Source organism: Triticum aestivum, chromosome 3B (genome assembly GCF_018294505.1).
Source record: "Triticum aestivum cultivar Chinese Spring chromosome 3B, IWGSC CS RefSeq v2.1, whole genome shotgun sequence".
NCBI classification, from domain to species: domain Eukaryota; kingdom Viridiplantae; phylum Streptophyta; class Magnoliopsida; order Poales; family Poaceae; genus Triticum; species Triticum aestivum.
The window spans coordinates 79,207,748-79,228,607 of NC_057801.1; the positions used below are offsets into that span (position 1 = coordinate 79,207,748).

The 20,860-nt window shown below is 43.1% G+C and overlaps 1 protein-coding gene across 1 annotated transcript; it reads left to right on the plus strand.

Moving 5' to 3' along the window:
- Positions 1-327: 327 nt before the first annotated feature.
- LOC123068733 (formin-like protein) lies at positions 328-8,158 on the plus strand. The gene is made up of 11 exons (XM_044491358.1): positions 328-417; positions 832-924; positions 1,393-1,850; positions 2,376-2,860; positions 2,954-3,068; positions 3,648-3,757; positions 5,164-5,458; positions 6,132-6,173; positions 6,936-6,986; positions 7,730-7,779; positions 7,887-8,158. Exons 2-4 carry the CDS (start codon positions 847-849, stop codon positions 2,815-2,817), a joined length of 978 nt encoding a protein of 325 aa, XP_044347293.1. The 5' UTR covers positions 328-417; positions 832-846; the 3' UTR covers positions 2,818-2,860; positions 2,954-3,068; positions 3,648-3,757; positions 5,164-5,458; positions 6,132-6,173; positions 6,936-6,986; positions 7,730-7,779; positions 7,887-8,158.
- The last annotated feature ends 12,702 nt before the right edge of the window (positions 8,159-20,860 follow it).

Sequence of the window (20,860 nt, forward strand, 5' to 3'; positions counted from 1 at the left end):
ACTCGATGAATGCTGCCGTGTGTTTTCATCTTGCGTTGGTTGTGCATGGTTCGCGTGTCAGTTTCCGTGGCTTGTATGAGGATATGCTGATGCTGATGCTTTTGTGAGATAGTGATGTTTGAAGGCCATGTGTCTTTTTGTTCTAATCTAATTATCAAGTGGGAGGTGTACTCATCTATTTGTTGTTCCCCTCCTTCGTGTTTCAGCACCCGGTGATCCGGAGCAGCTCCCAGGAGAATCACAGGTGAGTACACCTCTCACTTGATAATTAGATTAGAGATCTGTGCCTTTCTTTCTAACTAGAGCTAGACCCGTACTTTACAGCAGCTACCAACGGACACAGAAGAGATACGTGGCATATTTTCTCCAGCCGAAGAACATTCCGTCAATGACCAGCCTAAAGAACAGACGGATGAGGTTACTTCCTCTCCCCAACAAACCCGATGTTTAAAGTGATTTCTTTACCAATTTCCTGTAAATGGCCTATAATTTCTGTCATGCCCATACGCCACTGCTCATATTGTTTGACTTCTGGTCCCAGCTCATACTATATTCTGCTGTTGATTGACAAAATTCTCTGTTGTTAATGATATACTGCAATTAGGTTCAACCTAGGCATTATAAAATACAGAACGACAGATGCAAACAAACAGAACATGTACAAGTGCAGAATTCCTAAGAAATCTCTTTTATAACCAAACTAAACAATTAATTAATAACTGGAAAAAACGAGTTTTCACCATTGTAGTATTCCTCTCCTTAGCTTGCTATGTGCTTCTCTTAAATGTCAACAGCTTGCATAACCTACTAATTAATATCTGCACACTGCAGGATGAGGTGGCAAGCATGGAAGTAACCCACAGCCAGTTTTCTTCATATGTGGCATGGTACAAACAATATGAGAATTCACGGCACGGTTCTGAGGTTAGTGATTACAATTAAAAACAGCCAGTCCCAGTTATTTCAGAGACAACCTAATATTAGCATTGGCCTATATATTATCACGGCATTCAACTAACTCCATTTACAGTTTATTTTAGCCATTTTATTCCTTTGGACCTCAAAATAGTAACTCACATCTTCCCTACGTTGCATAATTTTTTTGCGCTATTATATCATGTAACTGATCTCTCGTTACTATCGGAACCTTGATAAAACTCCTGAAAATGAAGCTAAAGCTATGTACAACCAAAAAATGTGGGGTCAGGCTACCTCACATTGTTTCCAGTATATCAGCATTTAATCTGTAGAAAGAGATGGTGTTTGCGCTGGTTGTGATTTTTTTTATTTCATTGCTGGAGAGAACCAATTATCTTATTTCGCAAATTTATACCGCCTCTGTATTATTGTCATGCTGCCCTTCTAAACAGTGGCATCTATTTAAAACCACAGGCAGTACCAGCGATGGTCAAAATACCTTACAGGATGATGTTGGATGTTCTTTTAGAGACTCTGGGCCTTCCACCAGCTGAGTACCGAACCAGAGTATATGATGGCAGCAGGGTGTGTGTGACAATATTGTTCCATACACCCACATCATATGTTGGGAATGATAGGAATCGAATGGCTATTCCCGAGGTACAATTTGTTGATCATTCTATGTCAGAAGACAGTGCTGCTATGGAAGCAATTGGGTACATTAAATGCACAGTGAAGACAGAGATAAGAGACTATAATTACAGCACCATGAAGAAACTCGAGGAGGAAAATCGGTCTCTAAAACATGAGCTTAATATAGCTAGGTACAACAAGAAGAAAATGAAGACAAAAATCAGATCCATCAAGAACAAGCTAATGATTGCTACATATGAGAAGAAGCAAAATGCTATGGGCTGGTTCGTCTTAACAAGGTACCTTTCAATCTATGTTGTATTCTGCTCCTTTTGCTTGCCGTGGCTGCAGAAGCTAGGTGCAATTGTATAATTAGCTTCCCCTTTAAACCAAGACTTGCCAAACTAAGAGCCATCAGGATGGGTTTTTAGAACCTGGGCCTTTCAATCTATCTTGTATTCTGCTCCTTTTGCTTGCCGTGGCTGCAGAAGCTAGATGCAATTTTATAATTAGGTTCCTCTTTAAACCAAGACTTGCCAAGCTATGTGTGTAAGAAGTAATGTTTTTTATGTTATAAGTATTTATTACGTATGCAATTCATGCTTCTATGGACACGTGCTTAACATCTGCCGTTTAATATATTCCTATATGAACGATGTAGACATAATCATTCATATAAATAACTCATTTCCCCGCGGTTATGGTAATTGTGAAGCTAATTTACTAAAAAATATTGATGCAACTAATACATGATTTTATTTTTCATTTGTTACATACTATTTGTCTAAAAGTAAAACAATTAATACATGGTTTTATTTTCAAAGCACACATGGGATCAAGGGCCTCTACGCCATTTGGCGCAACGGGTCAACTGGAGCATACCCGACCCGACCCAACCAAGCAGCTGAGCATCCGCTTCTCCTCTCTCGCTCGATTCGATTCGATTCGAGTGCCCCAACCCAAACCGGCCGGCCGCCGCCGCCGCCGCCGATCTCCTCTCCCCCAACCCTACCGGCGACCTCGTCTCCTCCAGCCCTCCACCACACCACACCGCCCTCTCCTCCTCCCGACTCCTTCTCTTCTCTCCCCTTCCCTTCCCTTCCCAGGGAGAGGGAGGGATGCCCCAGATCCACCTCCGCAGCAGCTCGGGCCGCGGCAACCACGCGCCGGCAGAGGACGACTACTCCCACCGCCACCGCGTCCTCCGCCTTCCAACCCCATGGCCGCCCGCCCCGTCCAACCTCCATGGCTGTCCCGAAACCCTAGCCCGTGGCCATGGCGCCCGAGCTCACTATCCTTCTCCGACAAGGTAAGAATCCCTCCTCTATTCTCTTCTTCTTCTGCTTCTCTGCTCTACCCTGCTCTCTCTCTCTCTGACCTCTCATCTTCCCCAACCACGCAGCAGACCAGCAGGTGCGGCGCAAGGCCGAGCACGCCGATCGATGCAGCGCACATCAGCAGGACCACGACGCCATGAGGGTGCAGGAGGTGACCACGCCAAACAGCCGGCCTTCAGGGTAATATTCTCGTTACAGTTCCATCATGTACGTGAGTTGCAGCATGTAGGCGGAATGGTGGATGTGCAGAATGTGCCCGTTCGTGCCTCCCTGCCAAGTGCTGTACATATTTCCGAGAGTTGCAGCAGTAACCAACCGGAGCATGTAGAGATTTGCAGCGATTGGTAATTTGGTAGGTTAGTTGGTGGCAGTAAAAAAATAATGGACCTTTCTTCATCATTTAGAGAAATGACATGACCTGTAGATATATGCATGTGAATTAGTAATTTAGTTTTACCAAATAAGTTGAACAAACTCATTTTCGAATTTCAGTCAAGAGGGCTGTCAATTATTAAGATTCACCTTATTATTCGCCGATACAAGAAAGATAAGAGACCTCAAGTTAGTAAGATTGACAGTGAACTAGATTGAGCAAAGTCGTCGATGTTTACCATTGACCTCGCCTAATTTGAAAGACTGCAGTTTAGGAGTCACTCCCTTTTTTTTTGCATTTGCACACTGTTTTCACATTATGTACCTTGGTTCACTTCAACTGAGAATTGAAGGCCTTTTTGATGTTGTGCACTTGTCCCATGTTAGCTTCTGAGAATTTGATGGCTGCGACCCGCGAGGCCGAGCACGCCGATGCAGCGCACATCAGCAGGACCACGACGCCACGAGGGTACAGGAGGCGACAGCCGGTGTCCAGGGTAACATTCTCGTTCCAGTTCCATCATGTACGTGAGTAGGATTGTTCCTCCTGTAGGTGGAACGGTGGATGTGCAGCATGTGCCTGTTCGTGCCTTCCTGCCAACCACATACTGTATTTCCTAGAGGAGCAGTAGTAATTAACTGGAGCAGAGATTGGTAGTTTGTCTGGTTAGTTGGTGGCAGTAAAAAAAGAATGGAGCTTTCTACATAGTTCAGACAAATGAAATGACCTGTAGATATATGCATCTTAGTTAGTAATTTAGTTTTACCAAATAAGTCTAACTAAGTCATTTTCGAATTTCAGTCGAGGGCTGTCAGTGATTAAGATTCACCTTATTATTCCCCAATATAAGAAAGATAGAAAACTTAGATTGGCAGTGCCTAATTTGAAAGACCGCTGTGATTAAGTTGGACTTGTCAATTTGCATTTATTAACTGTAAAAAATGTTCTTCTCTGCAGACCAAGAAGAAATTTCTTGAACTGAAACTTTCTAGTCTGGGTATGTCATAAATTCATGAATGATGGACACGCTGCTCTTTTCCTGTGGCTGATAGTTATTCTTCTCTGAGTAAATGAATTCCCTTTTGTTGTGCCATGATTCAGAACTCTTCATTTGTTTGGATCTGGAGTGTTCATTCAATACTTGCATCTGCGCTTTTCTATTGGACCTGCGAAAAAATTCACTGCTCACCTATTAAATAATAATTTAAATTAAAGCATGGCTGGGATTGGTTGTGGTGCTACAGTTGTTGGAGTGCAGCTCGGATGGGCATTATACCTTTCTTATCTGTGTGGAAGTATTACACTTCTTGTGAAAGTGCTACACTTCCTGTATGCTGCTACATGCATGATTTGAGAAAATCATGTTCCTCTGCCTTCTGCTACCCAGCATTCTAATCCTTGGTTTCTGGAAGCATTATACTTTTCTTATTGTGACCGCATCATGATTTTCAACTCAAAACATGATATCGTTCCATTAAAATGTCAAATATTTGGAATTTTTTGTTCCCATGTTATTGCGTGTCACGCGATTTCTCAAAACTGCTCGTAGGGTTAGAAGTAATGGATAATGTATCTGTTTGCTTGTATTTTTCCTCATTTAAGGAGATGGAACCTGATGCATTTCTACACAAGTTTTAGAGAAAACATACATCTTATGATTATGAATTTCAGAAATACCATGTTGCATTTTAGCGCATATATTCAGTTCTAATGTCAGTATTGTACTATTGTTAGACTATACTTGAAGAGCTATTCCGATTACAGTGTCCCAGTTCACAAACTCGAAATCTTGTCATTTCTACTATTACTTGCTTGAACATATTTTGATAGTTGACCTCTGGTCTGTTGAAGCTTAAAGTGCTACCTTTTTGGCTTATGCTTGTTGTTTTTCATTGCAAACAGCAGGTGAAGGTGAAGCGTTTCTCGCCAGGTTAGCAACCACTGCTAGAAGGATCAGAATGGTGTTCTGTACTGACCTCCATTTTGCCACTGAAAATCGCTAGGCCGTGCATGAGGAGACGGTCGTCAAGGGCCTGGACGGAGATGCTTCCTCCGTCTGCTGCTGGTAGGCCATGGAGCTTCCGAGCCTATCAGGAAGGAGGAAGGGCTAAGATCTACCCTACGGGAGGAAGGAAGGAGGAAGAGGCCATTGGCGACGGAGAAATCCCCGTCATCGGCTGCTCCTCCAAGTCCCAAGGTAACCCCTCCCCTCTTCTCTTCTCTTCTCATTATCCTCTACATCCAAGGAAGCAAGGTTCTGAGGGTGGAAACCATAGCAGTGAAGTTAGACAAAGACTGAAAGAGGTCATATTATTCACAAAGACTCAAGTTGGACAGTTCCTTCTAACTTGTTACATTCTGCTCGATCTGTTAGATATAAAAATCTTCAGAAAGAAAACAAAGTCCTCTTTAATTTGCTTACGCTCTTACTACAAGACTGCTGGTTTAGTTACTTGTTCCAGATCAGCTTTCAATTTCTAAGAGATTCTTTTTATAAGTCACGGCCAAATTTGTCTCTGAAGAAGCACGTTGATAGATACATGAAAACTTTTTATGTCCTCTGAGTATTCAGACACAGAACACAATTCCCCTTTATGTGTGGACATTGGCGATGGTGTACGAGCGGAATCTAACTTTATACTGTTAAAGTTTGTCATTATGGGCTTCTTAGTTTATTTTGAAAGCCTTGATATTTTATTGCAGCCCTAAAATAATTATAAGCATAGATGGAGGTTTAGTATAATGATATGCCCAATACTTTACAGTGGAGTAAAAGAGCTCTTCCTTGAATCCAATGTTCTACTCTGTTAGGAGTTTGTATTATCATATTACCACTTTAAATTGCATTTGATATCTGTTCCTCTTCATAGGGATGGAGGAGGTCCATCATTATCTACCACAACAATGATCAGGTACAAGCAAAACATAAGTCTCGTCCCTATTTTCTTGCTCATGCTTAATATGCTCTCAATACACTTGGTCGTTTTTGTGGGTTGTTCATTATTTCCATGATTCTATAAATTCTGTTATATTGGAATGTTGTTCATGTCTTATTTTGTTTCTATGCTTGGGTTGTAGGTGGAAGGATGTGCCTGGTTTGTTCTTGTTGTTGTTGTTGTATTCAGATGATATCGACCTGTTATTTAGACATCATGCTCTGGTGGTAAAAAGAAAGTGGTGGAGCTTGCCTATGTGGACCATGCCTATTTATGGTGCATATGGTCGGATCACGTAGGGATTTCAATCGCCTTTGTAGCACTGATATGATGCTCTTGAATTTGTTGCATACATTCTGCCACGTTTTTAAGTCGCCGTAATCAGGCCACAGTCATAGCCACCAACACTGCAAATGGTCAATCAATTCTCCCAAGTCCCAACACAACCATGTTGGTTTTACTTGGTTAAACCAAATAAATCAGAACCACCCTCTAATCTTCTTTAGCTGCCAACTGCTGCAAATGCGAACTATGGTATATATTAACCAAGGTGGCACACACACACACACACACACACACACACATGCTCTACTGATTTGATGTGTCTTCTTGGTGATTGATTTAAATTAAGGTCAAATAGTACTCATGACGGTAGTATAAATCAAGGGTTACTTGCTGGCCAAATTGATAACGCGTCTCCTCGATGACTGATTGTTAACTACAAGAAAACTTTTTCAGGGGCTTGCTGATCACAAAAGGTCAACTTGGAGCTCCTCTCTAACCTTGCAGGTAATTAATCATCTCATGAGTTTCTAAGAAATACATCGCTGCTGTCCGTTTCTAGCAGAATGTATTTCTTATGCCTCGAATCTATGATTTGGAATTTCATTAAACTAGGAATTATGATGACAAGTACACTGAGGCGGCACAAGGGTTCTGGAGAGGTGAGATGGTCTTAACATATTGCTGTTCATTATCTTCTACGGTGGCACATAGAGAAGAAGTTTGGGAGCCTGGCATGCTCTTCTCATGTTTAAATGCTAGAGATGTACCATAGTGTTCAATTTTTCCCCTCTTTGGTTCTTATCATTGTCGGACATATGTTCTTGTCTGTTGCATACCCATTTCACATTAACTACTGAGGCAAATTATGATTTGCTATGTTATGGTAAAGGCTTATATTTAAAGCAGTACGCTTGCCACTCCAGCACCTTTTGCTCCCTTATGTAGTCCGTCACCGCCTTGTCATCAAGGACACGAGTGCATTTGTTCAGTGGACGTTACTTTTTGCCTTGGTAGCAGTAGTAGTCAATAGTGCATTAGTTAAACCAAAATCAATCAGAGACCCTCTAATCTTCTTTCGCTACTAGCTATACTGACGTGATGCATCTCCTATATGGTTGATTTAAGTTAAGGTCAAACATTGTTCATGGCGCTAGTATGATAATTCAAGAGTTTATGTACCTGTTGTACTGATGTGAAGTGCCTCCTTCATGATTAATTGATTGTAACTAGGAGAAAACTTTTTTCAGGGGCTTGCGGACCACAAGGACCGACTTGGAGCTCCTCTCTGCCCTCGCAGGTGGGTAATGGTCTCATGGGTTGTCAGAAGGATCTATGGTCTGCTTGTTTCTGACATACATTTTTACTCATGCCTGAACTTGCTAATTTGGATTTTCTTTAAACTAGGCATTACGATGACGAGGCCGCCGAGGCAGCGCAAAGGTTTTGGAACTGTCTGTGTGTTCTCATGCAAGAAAGGTGGGTCATTGTTTGTAAAATCTTGTATTTTATTATCATTTACAGTAGCACGTTTAAGGACTGGAGATGTAGCAGAGTGTTCAGTTTTCCTCTTGGCTTCTTATCATTGTCTGACATGATACATACTTTGCATGTCCTAGTCACTAGTGAGCGTGTGATAATGAAGTGAATCATCCACCTCTATAGCTCGGTTCCGTCCATGTTTTTTGTTTGGTACTTTGATCTCAGTCTGGATTGTGGTGTGCTTTTGTGATGTTATCCAGCTTGAAAATAAACAAGTGTTCAGAATAGTTGCAAAAGAAGCTCGACAGAAACTATACCTTGCTAATTAATAGTATCAGACTATATCTACTGCAAGTGGTTCATGCCTAACACAGCAAGCTTCAAATTGAAACTCTCTCTATATAGTCATTTCATTATTTCGACGGCATTAGAATTGAATAGTTATGGTTGTGATAGATATATGTGCTGCGCCCTTTACTGTTCTTCACAATGAGTGGGTCAGGTCCGCTGTAGGTATCTTATCTTTCGTAGAGGTGGGATGTATAACTAGATGGCCAAAGCTGATCCAAGGAACTACTAGTAGCAGCCTTAAATTCTGTTGGCAGCAAAGTTGTAAATGTCTTTTCTGTTGCATGCCTGAATAATGTATTTGTGCTATCTAATCCTGAACTAATATAATAATGGTTCTGAAGTACTATGCCTGAATAATGTATTTGTGCTATTTAATCCCGAACTAATATAATAATGGTTCTGAAGTACTATGATGTTGGTTGCTCCACCAGTTATACATGCTGTTATATATAGTGCCTTTGCCATCAGTGATCTTCCTCTGTTTGCTATCATCCTCTTACTTGAGATGTTCATTTGATGGCTTTGTGTCAAGTCATTGGTAGATGGTGATGACTCCTTTGTTATAGTCATGATTGTTTGTTATTCTGCAATTGAACTTGGGATTCTTTGTTCAACTGATCTGTATTAGCTTGCTTGCTATGTCCTTATTATTTTGGCAGCATACCAAGCTATGCATGCTTCTCAGCTGCAGGTGTTCCCAAATGCTGCTGACAACCAGATGCAAGTGGGTACCCGTGTGTTGCAAGGTGAACCTGAGATGGCAACAGACAGCAAGTTCCTGGGCGAGTTTGACCTCATCGTCATCCCGCCAGCACCAAGGGCCACACACACAGATCGAGGTGGACACCGTCGCCTAAGACCAAGCCCACCTCCACAACCGTGCGTCGGGAGAGGAGGAATGGCTATTGCTTCCTCCACTGTGTTCACATCACCCCCACCCAAGTCGGGCAATTTGCTGTACAGGTGAGAACATTTCCCCTCTCAGTTGATCAAAACAATGTTCGGTGTTGGATCAGGCATTTAAGAAAATTATGGTGTCACCTTTCATTTATTACTTCTCACCAAAGCTCTCGCCTTACTTGTTGTATAGGTGCATCTTCTCTTGCTGTATAGGCTAATTTGGTTGGTTAGTTGGTGCCAGTAAAAAAAGAACGGGCCTTTCTTCATCGTTTAGACAAATGGCATGACCTGTAGATATATGCATGTGAATTAGTAATTTTGTTTTACCAAATAAGTTGAAAAAAGTCATTTTCGAATTTCAGTCAAGAGGGCTGTCAATGATTAAGATTCACCTTATTGTTCCTCAATACAAGAAAGATAGAAAACTCAAGAGCAAAGTCATCGATGTTTACCATTGACCTCACCTAATTTGAAAGACTGCAGTTTAGGAATCACATTTTTTTGCATTTGTACACAGTTTAGACATTATGTGCCTTGGTTCGCTTCAACTGAAAATTGAAGACCTTTTTGATGTTGTGCAATTGTCGCATGTTAACTTTTGAGAATTTGATTGCTTATTTGATGATGTTGTTTTGTTTATGTGACAATCTGAGAGCTTATCCACAGTAGCTTCTCTCTGCTGAGGACGGTTGTACCTGTCAATTTGCATTTATTAACTGGGAAAAATGTTTCTTCACTAAAGATAAAAAGAGCGATTTCTTGAACTGAAATTTTCTAGTCTGGGTATGTCATAACTCCTTGAATGATGGGCGCGCTGTTGTTTTCTGTGGTTTATAGTTATTCTTCTCTGACTAAATGAATTCCTTTTTGCTGTTGCATGATTCAGAACTCGTCATTGTTTGGATCTGGAGTGTTCATTCTAAACCTGCATTTACGCTTTTCTATCAGACTTGCGAAAAAACCCACTGCCCACCTATTAAATAATTAAATTAAAGCACGATTGGGATTGGTTATGGTGCTACAGGTTTTGGGGTGCGGCTCGGATGTTAGTTTTTACTAGCAGGCATTATACCTCCTTATCCGTGTGAAAATATTACACTTGTGAAAATGCTACACTTCCTGTATGCTGCTACATGAATGATTTGAGGAAATCATGTCTAGGACACCATGTTAACCTTGGTTTCTGGAAGCATTATACTTTTTCTATCATGGCAGCATTATGATTTTCAATTCATAACCTTCTATCCTTCCATTAAGATGTGAAATATTTGGATCTTTTTATTCCCATGTTATTGAGTGTCCTGCGATTCCTCAAAACTGCTCTTAAGGTTACAAGTAATAGATAATGTATCTGTTTGCTTGTATTTTTCCTCATTCAAGGAGATGGAACCTGATGCATTTCTACACAAGTTTTAGAGAAAACATACATCTTATGATTATGACTTTCAGAAACACCAAGGTTCATTTAAGCAAAGATATTCAGTTCTACTGTCAGTATTGTTACACTAGAAGAGCCATCCTGATTACAGTGTCCCAGTTCACAAACTCAAAATCTTGACGCTTTTACTATTACTTGCTTGAACATATTGTGATAGTTGACCTCTGGTCTGGTGAGGCTTAAAGTGTTGCCTCTTTGGCTTATGCTTGTTTTTCGTCATTGTGAACAGGTGAAGGTGAAGCGATTCTTGCCAGGTCAGCAACCACTACTAGAGGGATCAGAATGGTATTCTGGATTGGAGCTCCATTGCCACTCAAAATCACGAGTGGCCGTGCGTGAGGAGACGGTCGTCAAGGGCCTGGTTGGAGATGCTTCCTCCGTTTGGTGCTGCTCGGCCATGGAGCTTCTTAGCCTATCAGGAAGGAGGAAGGACTAAGATTTACCCTACGGAAGGAAGGAAGGAAGGAAGGAGGAAGAGGCCACCGGCAATGGAGAAATCCCCCATAATCGGCAGCTCCTCCAAGTCCCAAGGTAACACCTCCCTCTTCTCTTCTCTTCTCATTATCCTCTACATTCAAGGAAGCAAAGGTTCTGAGGGTGGAAACCCTAGCAGTGAAGTTAGACAAAGATTGAAAGAGGTCATATTATTGACAAAGACTCAAGTTGGACAGAGTCTTCTAACTTGTTACATTCTGTTTGATCTCTTACATATAAAAATCTTCAGAAAGAAAACAAAGCCCTCTTTTATCTGCTTACATTCTTACTATAGGACTGTTGTTTAGTTACTTGTTCCAGATCAGCTTTCAAGTTGTAAGAGATTCTCTTTATAATTCATGACCAATTTGTTTCCGAAGAAGCTCGTTGATAAATACATGAAAAATTTCATGAACTCCGAGTATTTGGACACAGAACACAGTTCCCCTTTATGTGTGGATTGTTGATGATGTACAAGTGAAATCTAACTCTATATTGTTAAAATTTGTGATTATGGACTTCTTAGTTTATTTTGACACGCTTGATATTTTATTGTAGGCCTAAAGTAATTATAAACATAGATAGATGTTTAGTATAATGTCATGTCCAATACTTGACAGTGGAGTAAATCAAATCCTAACTAATCTGCTTTCTTTATTAGGATGGACAATCTATTATAATTATAAATGGTTACTCTAAAAGAGCTCTTCCTTGAATCCAATGTTCTACTCTGTTAGGAGTTTGCATTAGCATGTTACCACTTTAAATTGCATTTGATATTTGTTGCTCTTCACAGGGATGGATGAGGTCCATCATTATCTAATTGACAAAAGAGCCCCTTGGAGGGGTACTAAGATCACCCTTACCTCAATGACGATCAGGTACAGCAAAACATAAGTCTCGTCCCTATTTACTTGCTCATGCTTAATATGCTCTTGATACACTTGGTCGTTCTTGTGGGCTGTTAAGAGTTTCCATGATCCTATAAATGTACTGTCAGATTGAAATGTTTTTCGTGTCTTATTTTGTTTCTATGCTCTGGGTTTGTAGATGGAAGGATGTGCCTGGTTTTGTTGATTAATGATTCTTAGTTTTTGGAGGGTTCTGAAGAGACATTCAGTACTGGTGAAACTTGAGTTATACAAACATTTTCTGTTGCTTCACAACGGATTAAGACAGTTAGTTTGCAAATTTCTTGGATAAATTGAGATGATACCGACCTGTCGTTTAGACATCATGCTTTGGTGGTAAAAAAAAGTGTTGGAGCTTGCCTATGGGTACCATGCCTATGTATGGTGCATATGGTCGGATCGTGCTGGGATTTTGATTGCCATTATAGCACTGATACGATGCTCTTCAAATGGTTGCATACATTCTGCCTCGTTTTAAGTTGCTGGAATCAGGCTACAGACATAGCCACCAGCACCGCAAAAGGTCAAATCAATTCTCCCAAGTCCTAACACAACCATGTTGGTTTTACTTATTTAAACCAAATAAATCATAACCACCCTCTAATCTTCTTTAGCTACCAGCTGCTGCGAATGCGAACCATGATATATATTAACGAAGGGGGCACAAACACACACACATGCTGTACTGATTTTATGTGTCTCCTTGTTGATTGATTTAAATTAAGGTCAAATAGTACTCATGATGGTAGTATAAATCAAGGGTTACTTGCTGGCCAAACTGATGACGCATCTCCTCGATGATGGGTTGTTAACTACAAGAAAACTATTTTAGGGGCTTGCTGATCACAAGGATCAACTTGGAGCTCCTCTCTGACCTTGCAGGTAATTAATCATCTCATGAGTTCCTAAGAAATACATCGATGCTGTCCATTTCTAGCAGAATTTATTGCTTATGCCTCAAATTGATTATTTGGAATTTCTTTAAACTAGGAATTACGATGGCAAGAACGCCGAGGCGGCCCAAGAGTTCAGGAACTGCCGTGTGTTCCCATGCGAGAGAGGTGAGATGGTTCGTAACATATTTCTATTAATTATCTTTTGTGGTAGCACACAGAGAAGAAGGCTGGGAGCCTGGCATGCTCTTCTCATGTTAAATGCTAGAGATGTACCATGGTGTTCAGTTTTACCCTTTTGTGTTCTTATTGTCAGACATATGTTGCTTTCTGTTGCGTACCCTGTGATGTTAGCATATAATATATTTTTTAGACTAAAGTGATGCTTTATTACGATGACATGTTGGGCAGATCGCCCATTACACAGACTGCAACGTGGTCAAGTACATTTTCCTCTGAGAAGAAGGCTTCATTCACTTTGCATTTAATTCTATTGCATAAATTTGTGTGCACATCTTTAAGCTAAATGACAACCTTCTTGACGACCTGTCGAAGGAGTGTGGGGTTTATTAACTAAGGACCTCTTTTTTCTTCTTTAAAATGGCATGATTTTTATTGTACACCGTGCTCTAGTTTGATTGTACACAGCACACTTGACTTTCTGTTCCTATGTTATGGTGTTGCTAGAAGGAGGGCGCGAGAGGGCCGGTCGGGGGCCTTTCTGCCCACGGCCGGGCAAGAGGGAAGGGATTTCCTTCTTAATTCTTGCTTGATTAGATTGATACATCTCCTCTCTTTATATAGAGAGGTTTACTTGACTCCCAAGCAAGGCTTACTTGACCCTAAGTAAGCGACCCTTATCTCTAATTAACCCTAAGACTAACGGGCCCATTAGGCCCATTACGTACTCTAACACTACACCTCACCTGGACATGCAGCTTGTCCTCGAGCTGCAGCCTAACCAACTTATAACCATGACTCGACGCAACACAAACCTAACACCTAAAAACAAGCCTTTTACATCTCGGCTTGTTTTATTATTCTAAACCTGAAATGGACTGGGACGCTTTATTTTGGACCCCTTAACAAAAAGTGGACATCATCCGCACGTCGGACGTGCACGTGTACAGCCACCTTGATCCCATGGACACCACCTGGACAAAAGGACTGCATGTGTATGACCACCTGGAAGTGGTCGCAAGAGTGACCAGCAGAGGCGCCCTCGCGGCGACCGGTGGCGGAAGGCAGTGGTGCTACGTGGTGTGTTGCTGTCGGTGACACCATGCCTTCTCCTTGCCGGACGGCTGTTGGTCTGCACCGCATAGGGAAGAGTGGAGGGCTTGCGATGGAGAATGAAGAGGAGGGGTGCGCCCCTCCAACCGCCGATGTCGCAGACTTTGAGGTTGCTGCCCGTAGGGAAAACAGCATGCCCGCCGCCCGTGGGGAAAACCGCATGCCCAAGATCCCCGACGCAGCGGATGAGATCGAGGTCCTTTGCGCAGCGAAGGGCAACTTGGAGGAGCGGCAGCTGCAGACCGCGCATCTCCCGCACACGTCGGCGCGCTAGGAGGCCGCGCGCAGCAGCCTGGAGCCTCACCGCCGCCGACACGTGGCGGGTAGCGATCCAAGACGGAAGCGGTGACGGGGACGGCGGGAACTGGACTTGGTGGAGCGGGACTCCCGCCGGCGCGGTTGATGCGGGGCCGGAGCTGACCGGCGGTGGTTGCTGCAGTTGCAGCGGCTGCTGTGGTGGCGCATCGGGCAGCGGCAGCGGCTGCTGCGGCGGAGCGCCGGGCGCGGAGGAGGTCGCCAGGAGCGGAGGCTTCCTCTGCAGCCAGGGCTGGGCGGTGGTGGCGATGGATGGCAGTTCCAGCGGTTGCTGCAGTGGCCCGGCGAGCGCGGCGAAGGCCGCCTGGTGCGGTGGCTGCCATGGCAGCCACGGTGGCAGGGGGCGGCGATGGGCGCTGGAGGCGCGGCGGCAGCCGGCGCCGGCCACTGCGGGACGGCGGCGGGCGGCGGCGGCGGCGGCTGGGGCTGCAGCGTCCCAGCGAACGCCATGGAGGCCCCTGGATGCAGCGAGTACCACGGCAGGGCCGGCGGCGGCCCGTAGGGGCTGGCCAGGTACAGGGACGGCTGTGACGAGGTTGTTGAGGACCCCGGTTATCTCCTCCGGGGTGTAGGCGGCGGCCGGTGGTGCGGTGGAGGGCGCCGGCATCTGGGCGGTGGCGGCGCCGGAGGATGCGACAAGCGACGCGGACGGGGAGGGCAGCGGCGCGGTGGTGACGGTCGGCAGCGGAAGCGACGGGGTGCGGTGGAGGGCGCCGGCATCTGGGCGGTGGCGGCGCCGGAGGATGCGACAAGCGACGCGGACGGGGAGGGCAGCGGCACGGTGTAGATGGCCAGCGGCGCGGTGGTGACGGTCGGCAGCGGAAGCGACGGGGTGGGCGGCGGCGAAGACATGATCGGAACTGAGCTACCTGATACCAAATTGTTATGGTGTTGCTAGAAGGAGGGCGCGAGAGGGCCGGCCGGGGGCCTTTCTGCCCACGGCCGGGCAAGAGGGAAGGGATTTCCTTCTTAATTCTTGCTTGATTAGATTGATACATCTCCTCTCTTTATATAGAGAGGTTTACTTGACTCCCAAGCAAGGCTTACTTGACCCCTAAGTAAGCGACCCTTATCTCTAATTAACCCTAAGACTAACGGGCCCATTAGGCCCATTACGTACTCTAACATCCTACCGTGTTTTCGTTTCTCAACTGCTAATAATGCTGATTTAACGTTTTGTTGCAAAGTTATAGCCTAAAACTGCTGCATAGAAGAGCTATTTTTCAAACATGACATAGTTGTGTCAATTACACTAGTACCTGGATAGGAACAATTCAACAGTTAGTGTTGCTTCCCAGGAGAACACACACAGTCATTTACCATCTAAAAGTGCCTTGGGAAACGAAGTACCAAAATCTGCAAGTGATGCGTACACACATAAGGTGATGAACGGATATACAAATATAACAGTTACAGAGATCTTTCCATTGCACGATGAGTAAAAATGAGAGGAAAAGATGCTTAAATAAGTCATGGTTGGACTCTATTTTGAAAGGTCATGCTGAGTTGTCGAATCCTTTTGTTCTCTGCAGCATCTGTGTTTATCAAAGCGAAGGAAGCCTGCTGCTGATATCGCTGGAGGAATACTGGAGATGGTGGGCCTGCAGCTGACATTGCTGGAAGTTTGATCTTCCAGAGGGCGGAGCAATCCCGAACGAGAAAACTGCTGGCGTGAGCAAAACATGGAACTGGTGAGGTCATCCCCTCCTTGTTCCTCCTCTGACCTCCTCTCTGCTCTGAGCTCGTGGCCATCGTGCCACAGCTATGCCATGCTTTGATTCATGGCCATCGAGCCATTGGTGTTCCAGGGTTAGGGTTTGTTACTGTTTGAGATCTACTGTTCAAGATTAATTGGCTTGTGCTAAGTGTTAGTTGTTGCGTGCTAGGGCCTCTGGATACTACACTTGTCCATTCTTCTGTTCCAGGTCAATTCTCTAAGAAATTCCCAATTTCTAGGGTTACTGTTCCTCTCTGCCTGAATCGACTGTGAGGTTTTTTATCGGTGCTCTGCTCTATGCTCTAGCCTAGTGTCTATTCTAGTCGTGAAACCAAACTAGCTAGGCTGGCCTGATGAGGTCCTGTATGAGGCTTTGCTTCTGATACATGTCATATTCGGTCCTGTATGATGCGTGTGTGGTTGTTGCTCACGGACTAGCTAAGGTGGTTGTTTTTCCACTGATGGGATGGTGTTTGAGTTTGTACCTCATCTAGCTCACTGTTATTACTACATAAAACTTCTACTGGATAGACATTCATTGTTTGCTTAGTGTTCCCGTTGTTGGAATTAACCGGATGCACAAAATGTGTCGACTACATTTGCCAAAAGTTTGCTGCTACCTTGCTAATATAATATTTTGCTGAAAATGTGGCAACTTTCTATGGCAAAGGGTTCCCTAGATGGCTAGATAATTATTAATGTCGTTTTCTTCTATAGATAATTTTGGTCGATCTGCACATACATCATGCTGTTTTTGAATCCGCACTTTTGGTTGCTCCATGAAGTAGTTGGAATTGCTCTGCATATGTCCATCTAATATGAACTGGACTGTATATCTGTGCCAATGCCATTGCCATTGCATTACTAAAAGTCCAAAGATAATTAATCCGCACTTTATGTGGACATCTTTAAGCTAAATACCAACCTTCTTATGGACCTGATGAAGTTTGAGGGTTTATTAACTAAGGACCTCTTTTTTCTTCTTTAAAATGGCATGATTTTTATTATACACCGTGCTCTAGTTTGATTGTACACTGCACACTTGTCTTTCTGTTGCTACTGTGTTTTCGTTTATCAACTGCTAATAATGCTGATTTAACCTTTCGTATAAATATTGCAAAGTTATAGCATTAAATTGCTACATAGTTGTGCCAATTACACTACTTCCACGATAGGAACAAATCAACAGTTAAGTGTTGCTTCGGAGAACACACAAAGTCATTTACCATCTGAAAGTGCCTTGGGAAACGAAGTACCAAAATACCGTAAGTGATGCGTACACACACAAGGTGATGAGCGGATATACAAATATAACAGTTACAGAGATCTTTCCATTGCATGATGAGTAAAAATGAGAGGAAAAGATGCTTAAATAATTTATGGTAGGACCTTATTTTGAAAGGTCATGCTGAGTTGTCGAATCCTTTTGTTCTCTGCAGCATCTGTGTTTATCAAAGCGAAAGAAGCTTGCTGCTGGCATTGCTGGAGGGATACTGGAGATGGTCGGCAATCAGCCGACTTTGCTGGAATTTTGATCTTCCACAGGGTGGAGCAATCCCAGACGAGAAAACTGCAGGTGTGAGCAAAACATGGAACCAGTGAGGTCATCCTCTCCTTGTTCCTCCTCTGGCCTCTGAGCTCGTGGCAATCGTCCCACTGCTATACCATGCTCTGATTCATGGCCATCGAGCCATTGGTGTTCCAGGGTTAGGGTTTTGGTACTGTTTGAGATCTACTGTTCAAGGTTAATTGGCTTGTGCCAAGTGTTAGTTGCTGCTTGCTACGGCCTCTGGATACTGCAATTGGCCGTTTTTCTGTGCTAAGTCAATTTTCTAAAAAAAAATCCCAATTTGTAGGGTTACTGTTCCTCTGCTATGTTTAACTGGATGTGATGGTTATGTTCATCTATGTTGATGCCTGAATTTGGTAATTGGGACTGTTACTTAGCCTTGCTAAATAATCCTTCCTACTGTCTAATTGGACTAGATGAAGATATTTGATCCTTTTACCAACGCATGAGCAGTGTTGGTGCTGTGGAATTTGTTATTTCTTAGTCAATGATGGGTTCGAGAACATAGATTTCGTTTTTAAATTCTAGTTTGGTGAAGTGTGAGTGGTGCATAATGTTTATCGACCCTGAACATTTCTCGCTTATATATTTTGTCTCTTTTGTGTTGTGTTAATTAGAGAGAGATATGACTCTGCGGTTCATTCTGAATATCACAGGAGATGACAGCGAAAGGGGGGAAAACCTGGAAGTAACAAGCTGGGGGTGGGAAGTTGGTTCACGCCCCTTTTAGTCGGTTGTCAAGCTGATCGAACAAGTGCCTGGTGGTCTTGACTCGTTTTCTATTCAACACAAGTGTTGTCTGCAACTCTGCAGGAGAGGCGCATCGGTTCAGGTGAGTCCGTGGTCTCCTCTCTCTCCCCCTATGCCCCGGAGATGGCCCACAATCCTACATATCGAATTCCTTTGCTGTTTGTGTTCTGAGACCTACATATCAGATGAAATACATTTTTCCTTTCTTCCTCCAGGAAGGATGAATTCATGATCGCCAAAGGCCTAGAATAAATAAAAATTATATCAAACTTCTAATAATGTTGCTGCCCTTGTGTTTTAAGATATATTTGTGTCCATGGAATGTATATGATCTTTTCAGGTGTTTGTGCTTTGGTACTTTAGATGAAGTGAAAACCTTGTGTTTTTTGTATGTGTCGCTGTTTTAAATGAGGTGGTAACTTTGTATGGTGCATAGAGTCATGTCTAGTTATTAGGCAGTGTTTATTTAGTTTCTCTGCGTGCATGCTATGACGACTGCCCTGTATAGCCGTTGTTTGATGAATTTTATGTTTTACTTGGTTTGCTTGTATTAAGTGAGATCTATCTTTGAGCAATCTGCTATTTTAAGGAAGTTGTATATATTTGCGAAATGGCAATGATTTATACGTCTCTTTTAGTTTAGAGCAAATTGTTAATGTTTGAACTGAAGCTTGCTCCTTGTTTGATTGTTGTAGAAGTTTTTTGGTTATTTGCAACTCATGGGCCCTTTTTAGACTGATACAATATGAAGATCCATAAACCTTTTCTTACTTATTTTGTCATCATGTTTTTGTTGTCTTGTGTTGCGCTCATTAGAGAAACACCTGACCTGCTTCTTTGAATATTACAGGAGATCATTGCTAAAGGGGAAAAACCTGGAAGTTGTGGTTATTGCAGGCCGAGGGAACTCACAGCTGGTTGGCTCGGAGGCGTGCAACGACAGGCTCTTACAACATGATGCGGTGGCAGGTTGAGAGGAGCTTCGAGGAATAGCAGGTTGTTTGAATGGCAAGGTGCTGCTATTTTACCGACCGGGAGAGGACGGAGGTGGTGGTCTATGAGCTGCTCATGGGGCTCAACTACCGCTGCCGCTACGAGCAGCACTCGACTGTTCCAGCAGCCTTGGCGACCATGGCGATTGTGTTACAACCGTTCTGTAAGTTACCTGTCCCTTTGAAAGATGGTTTCTAGCAAAGCTCTGCATTTTAGAGTATTAAGTTCCATGTCTGCATCAACCGTGTCGGTGCAGCAGCTTGGTTGACAAAAATGCAAATAGATCCGTGAGATGATCCTGAGAATCTGCCAAAATCTGTTCCTGCATAGGAGCAGTTGGAATTGTTTGGGGTCTATTTTTCCTAATTTCCCACGAGCAGTACTACCATGACATGGGCTTCCATATCAAGTAGAGATTTTTAACTAAGTATCTCTTTAAGCTAAATGCCGACCTTCTCGAGGAGCTGATGGAGTTTGGGGGTTTATTAATTAAGTACCTCTTTTTCTTCTTTAAAATGGCACGATTTTTATTGTACACCATGCTCTAGTTTGATTTACATGCACACATTGTCTTTCTGTTTCTACTGTGTTTATTTTATCAACTGCTAATAGTGCTGAATTAACCTTTCGTATAAATATTGCAAAGTTATAGCCGAAAACTGCTGCATAGGCAAGCTATTTTTCAAACATGACATAGTTGTGTCAATTGCACTAGTACCACGATAGGAACAAATCAACAGTTAGTGTTGCTTCCAAGGAGAACACACAATGTCATTTACCATCTAAAAGTGCCTTGGGAAACGAAGTACCAAAATACTGTAAGTGATGCATACACACATAAGGTGCTGAACGGTTATACAATAAAAACCATTGAAGATCTTTCCTTTGCACGATGAGTAAAAATGAGAGGAAAAGATGCTTAAATAATTTATGGTAGGACTTTATTTTGAAAGGTCATGCTGAGTTGTCGAATCCTTTTGTTCTCCGCAGCATCTGTGTTTATCAAAGCGAAAGAAGCCTGCTGCTGGCATTGCTGGTGGGATACTGGAGATGGTGGCTAAGGTGGGAAATTGGTTCACGCCACTTTTAGTTGGTTGTCAAGCTGATCCAGCAAGTGCCTGGTTGTCTTAGCTCGTTTTGTGTTCAACACAAGTGTTGGCTACTCCTCTGCAGGAGAGGTGCATCGGTTTAGGTTAGTCAGCGGTCTCCTCTCTCTCCCGCTGTGCCCCTAAGATGGTCCACAACCCTACATATCGAATTCCTTTGCTATTTGTGTTCTGAGACCTACATATTA

Coding starts and splice junctions, on each gene's coding strand:
- LOC123068733 (XM_044491358.1), top strand. CDS start 847: ATGGAAGTAACCCACAGCCAGTTTTCTTCATATGTGGCATGGTACAAA. Junction 925..1,392: donor ATTCACGGCACGGTTCTGAG/GTTAGTGATTAC, acceptor TTAAAACCACAG/GCAGTACCAGCGATGGTCAA. Junction 1,851..2,375: donor GGCTGGTTCGTCTTAACAAG/GTACCTTTCAAT, acceptor TTATTTTCAAAG/CACACATGGGATCAAGGGCC.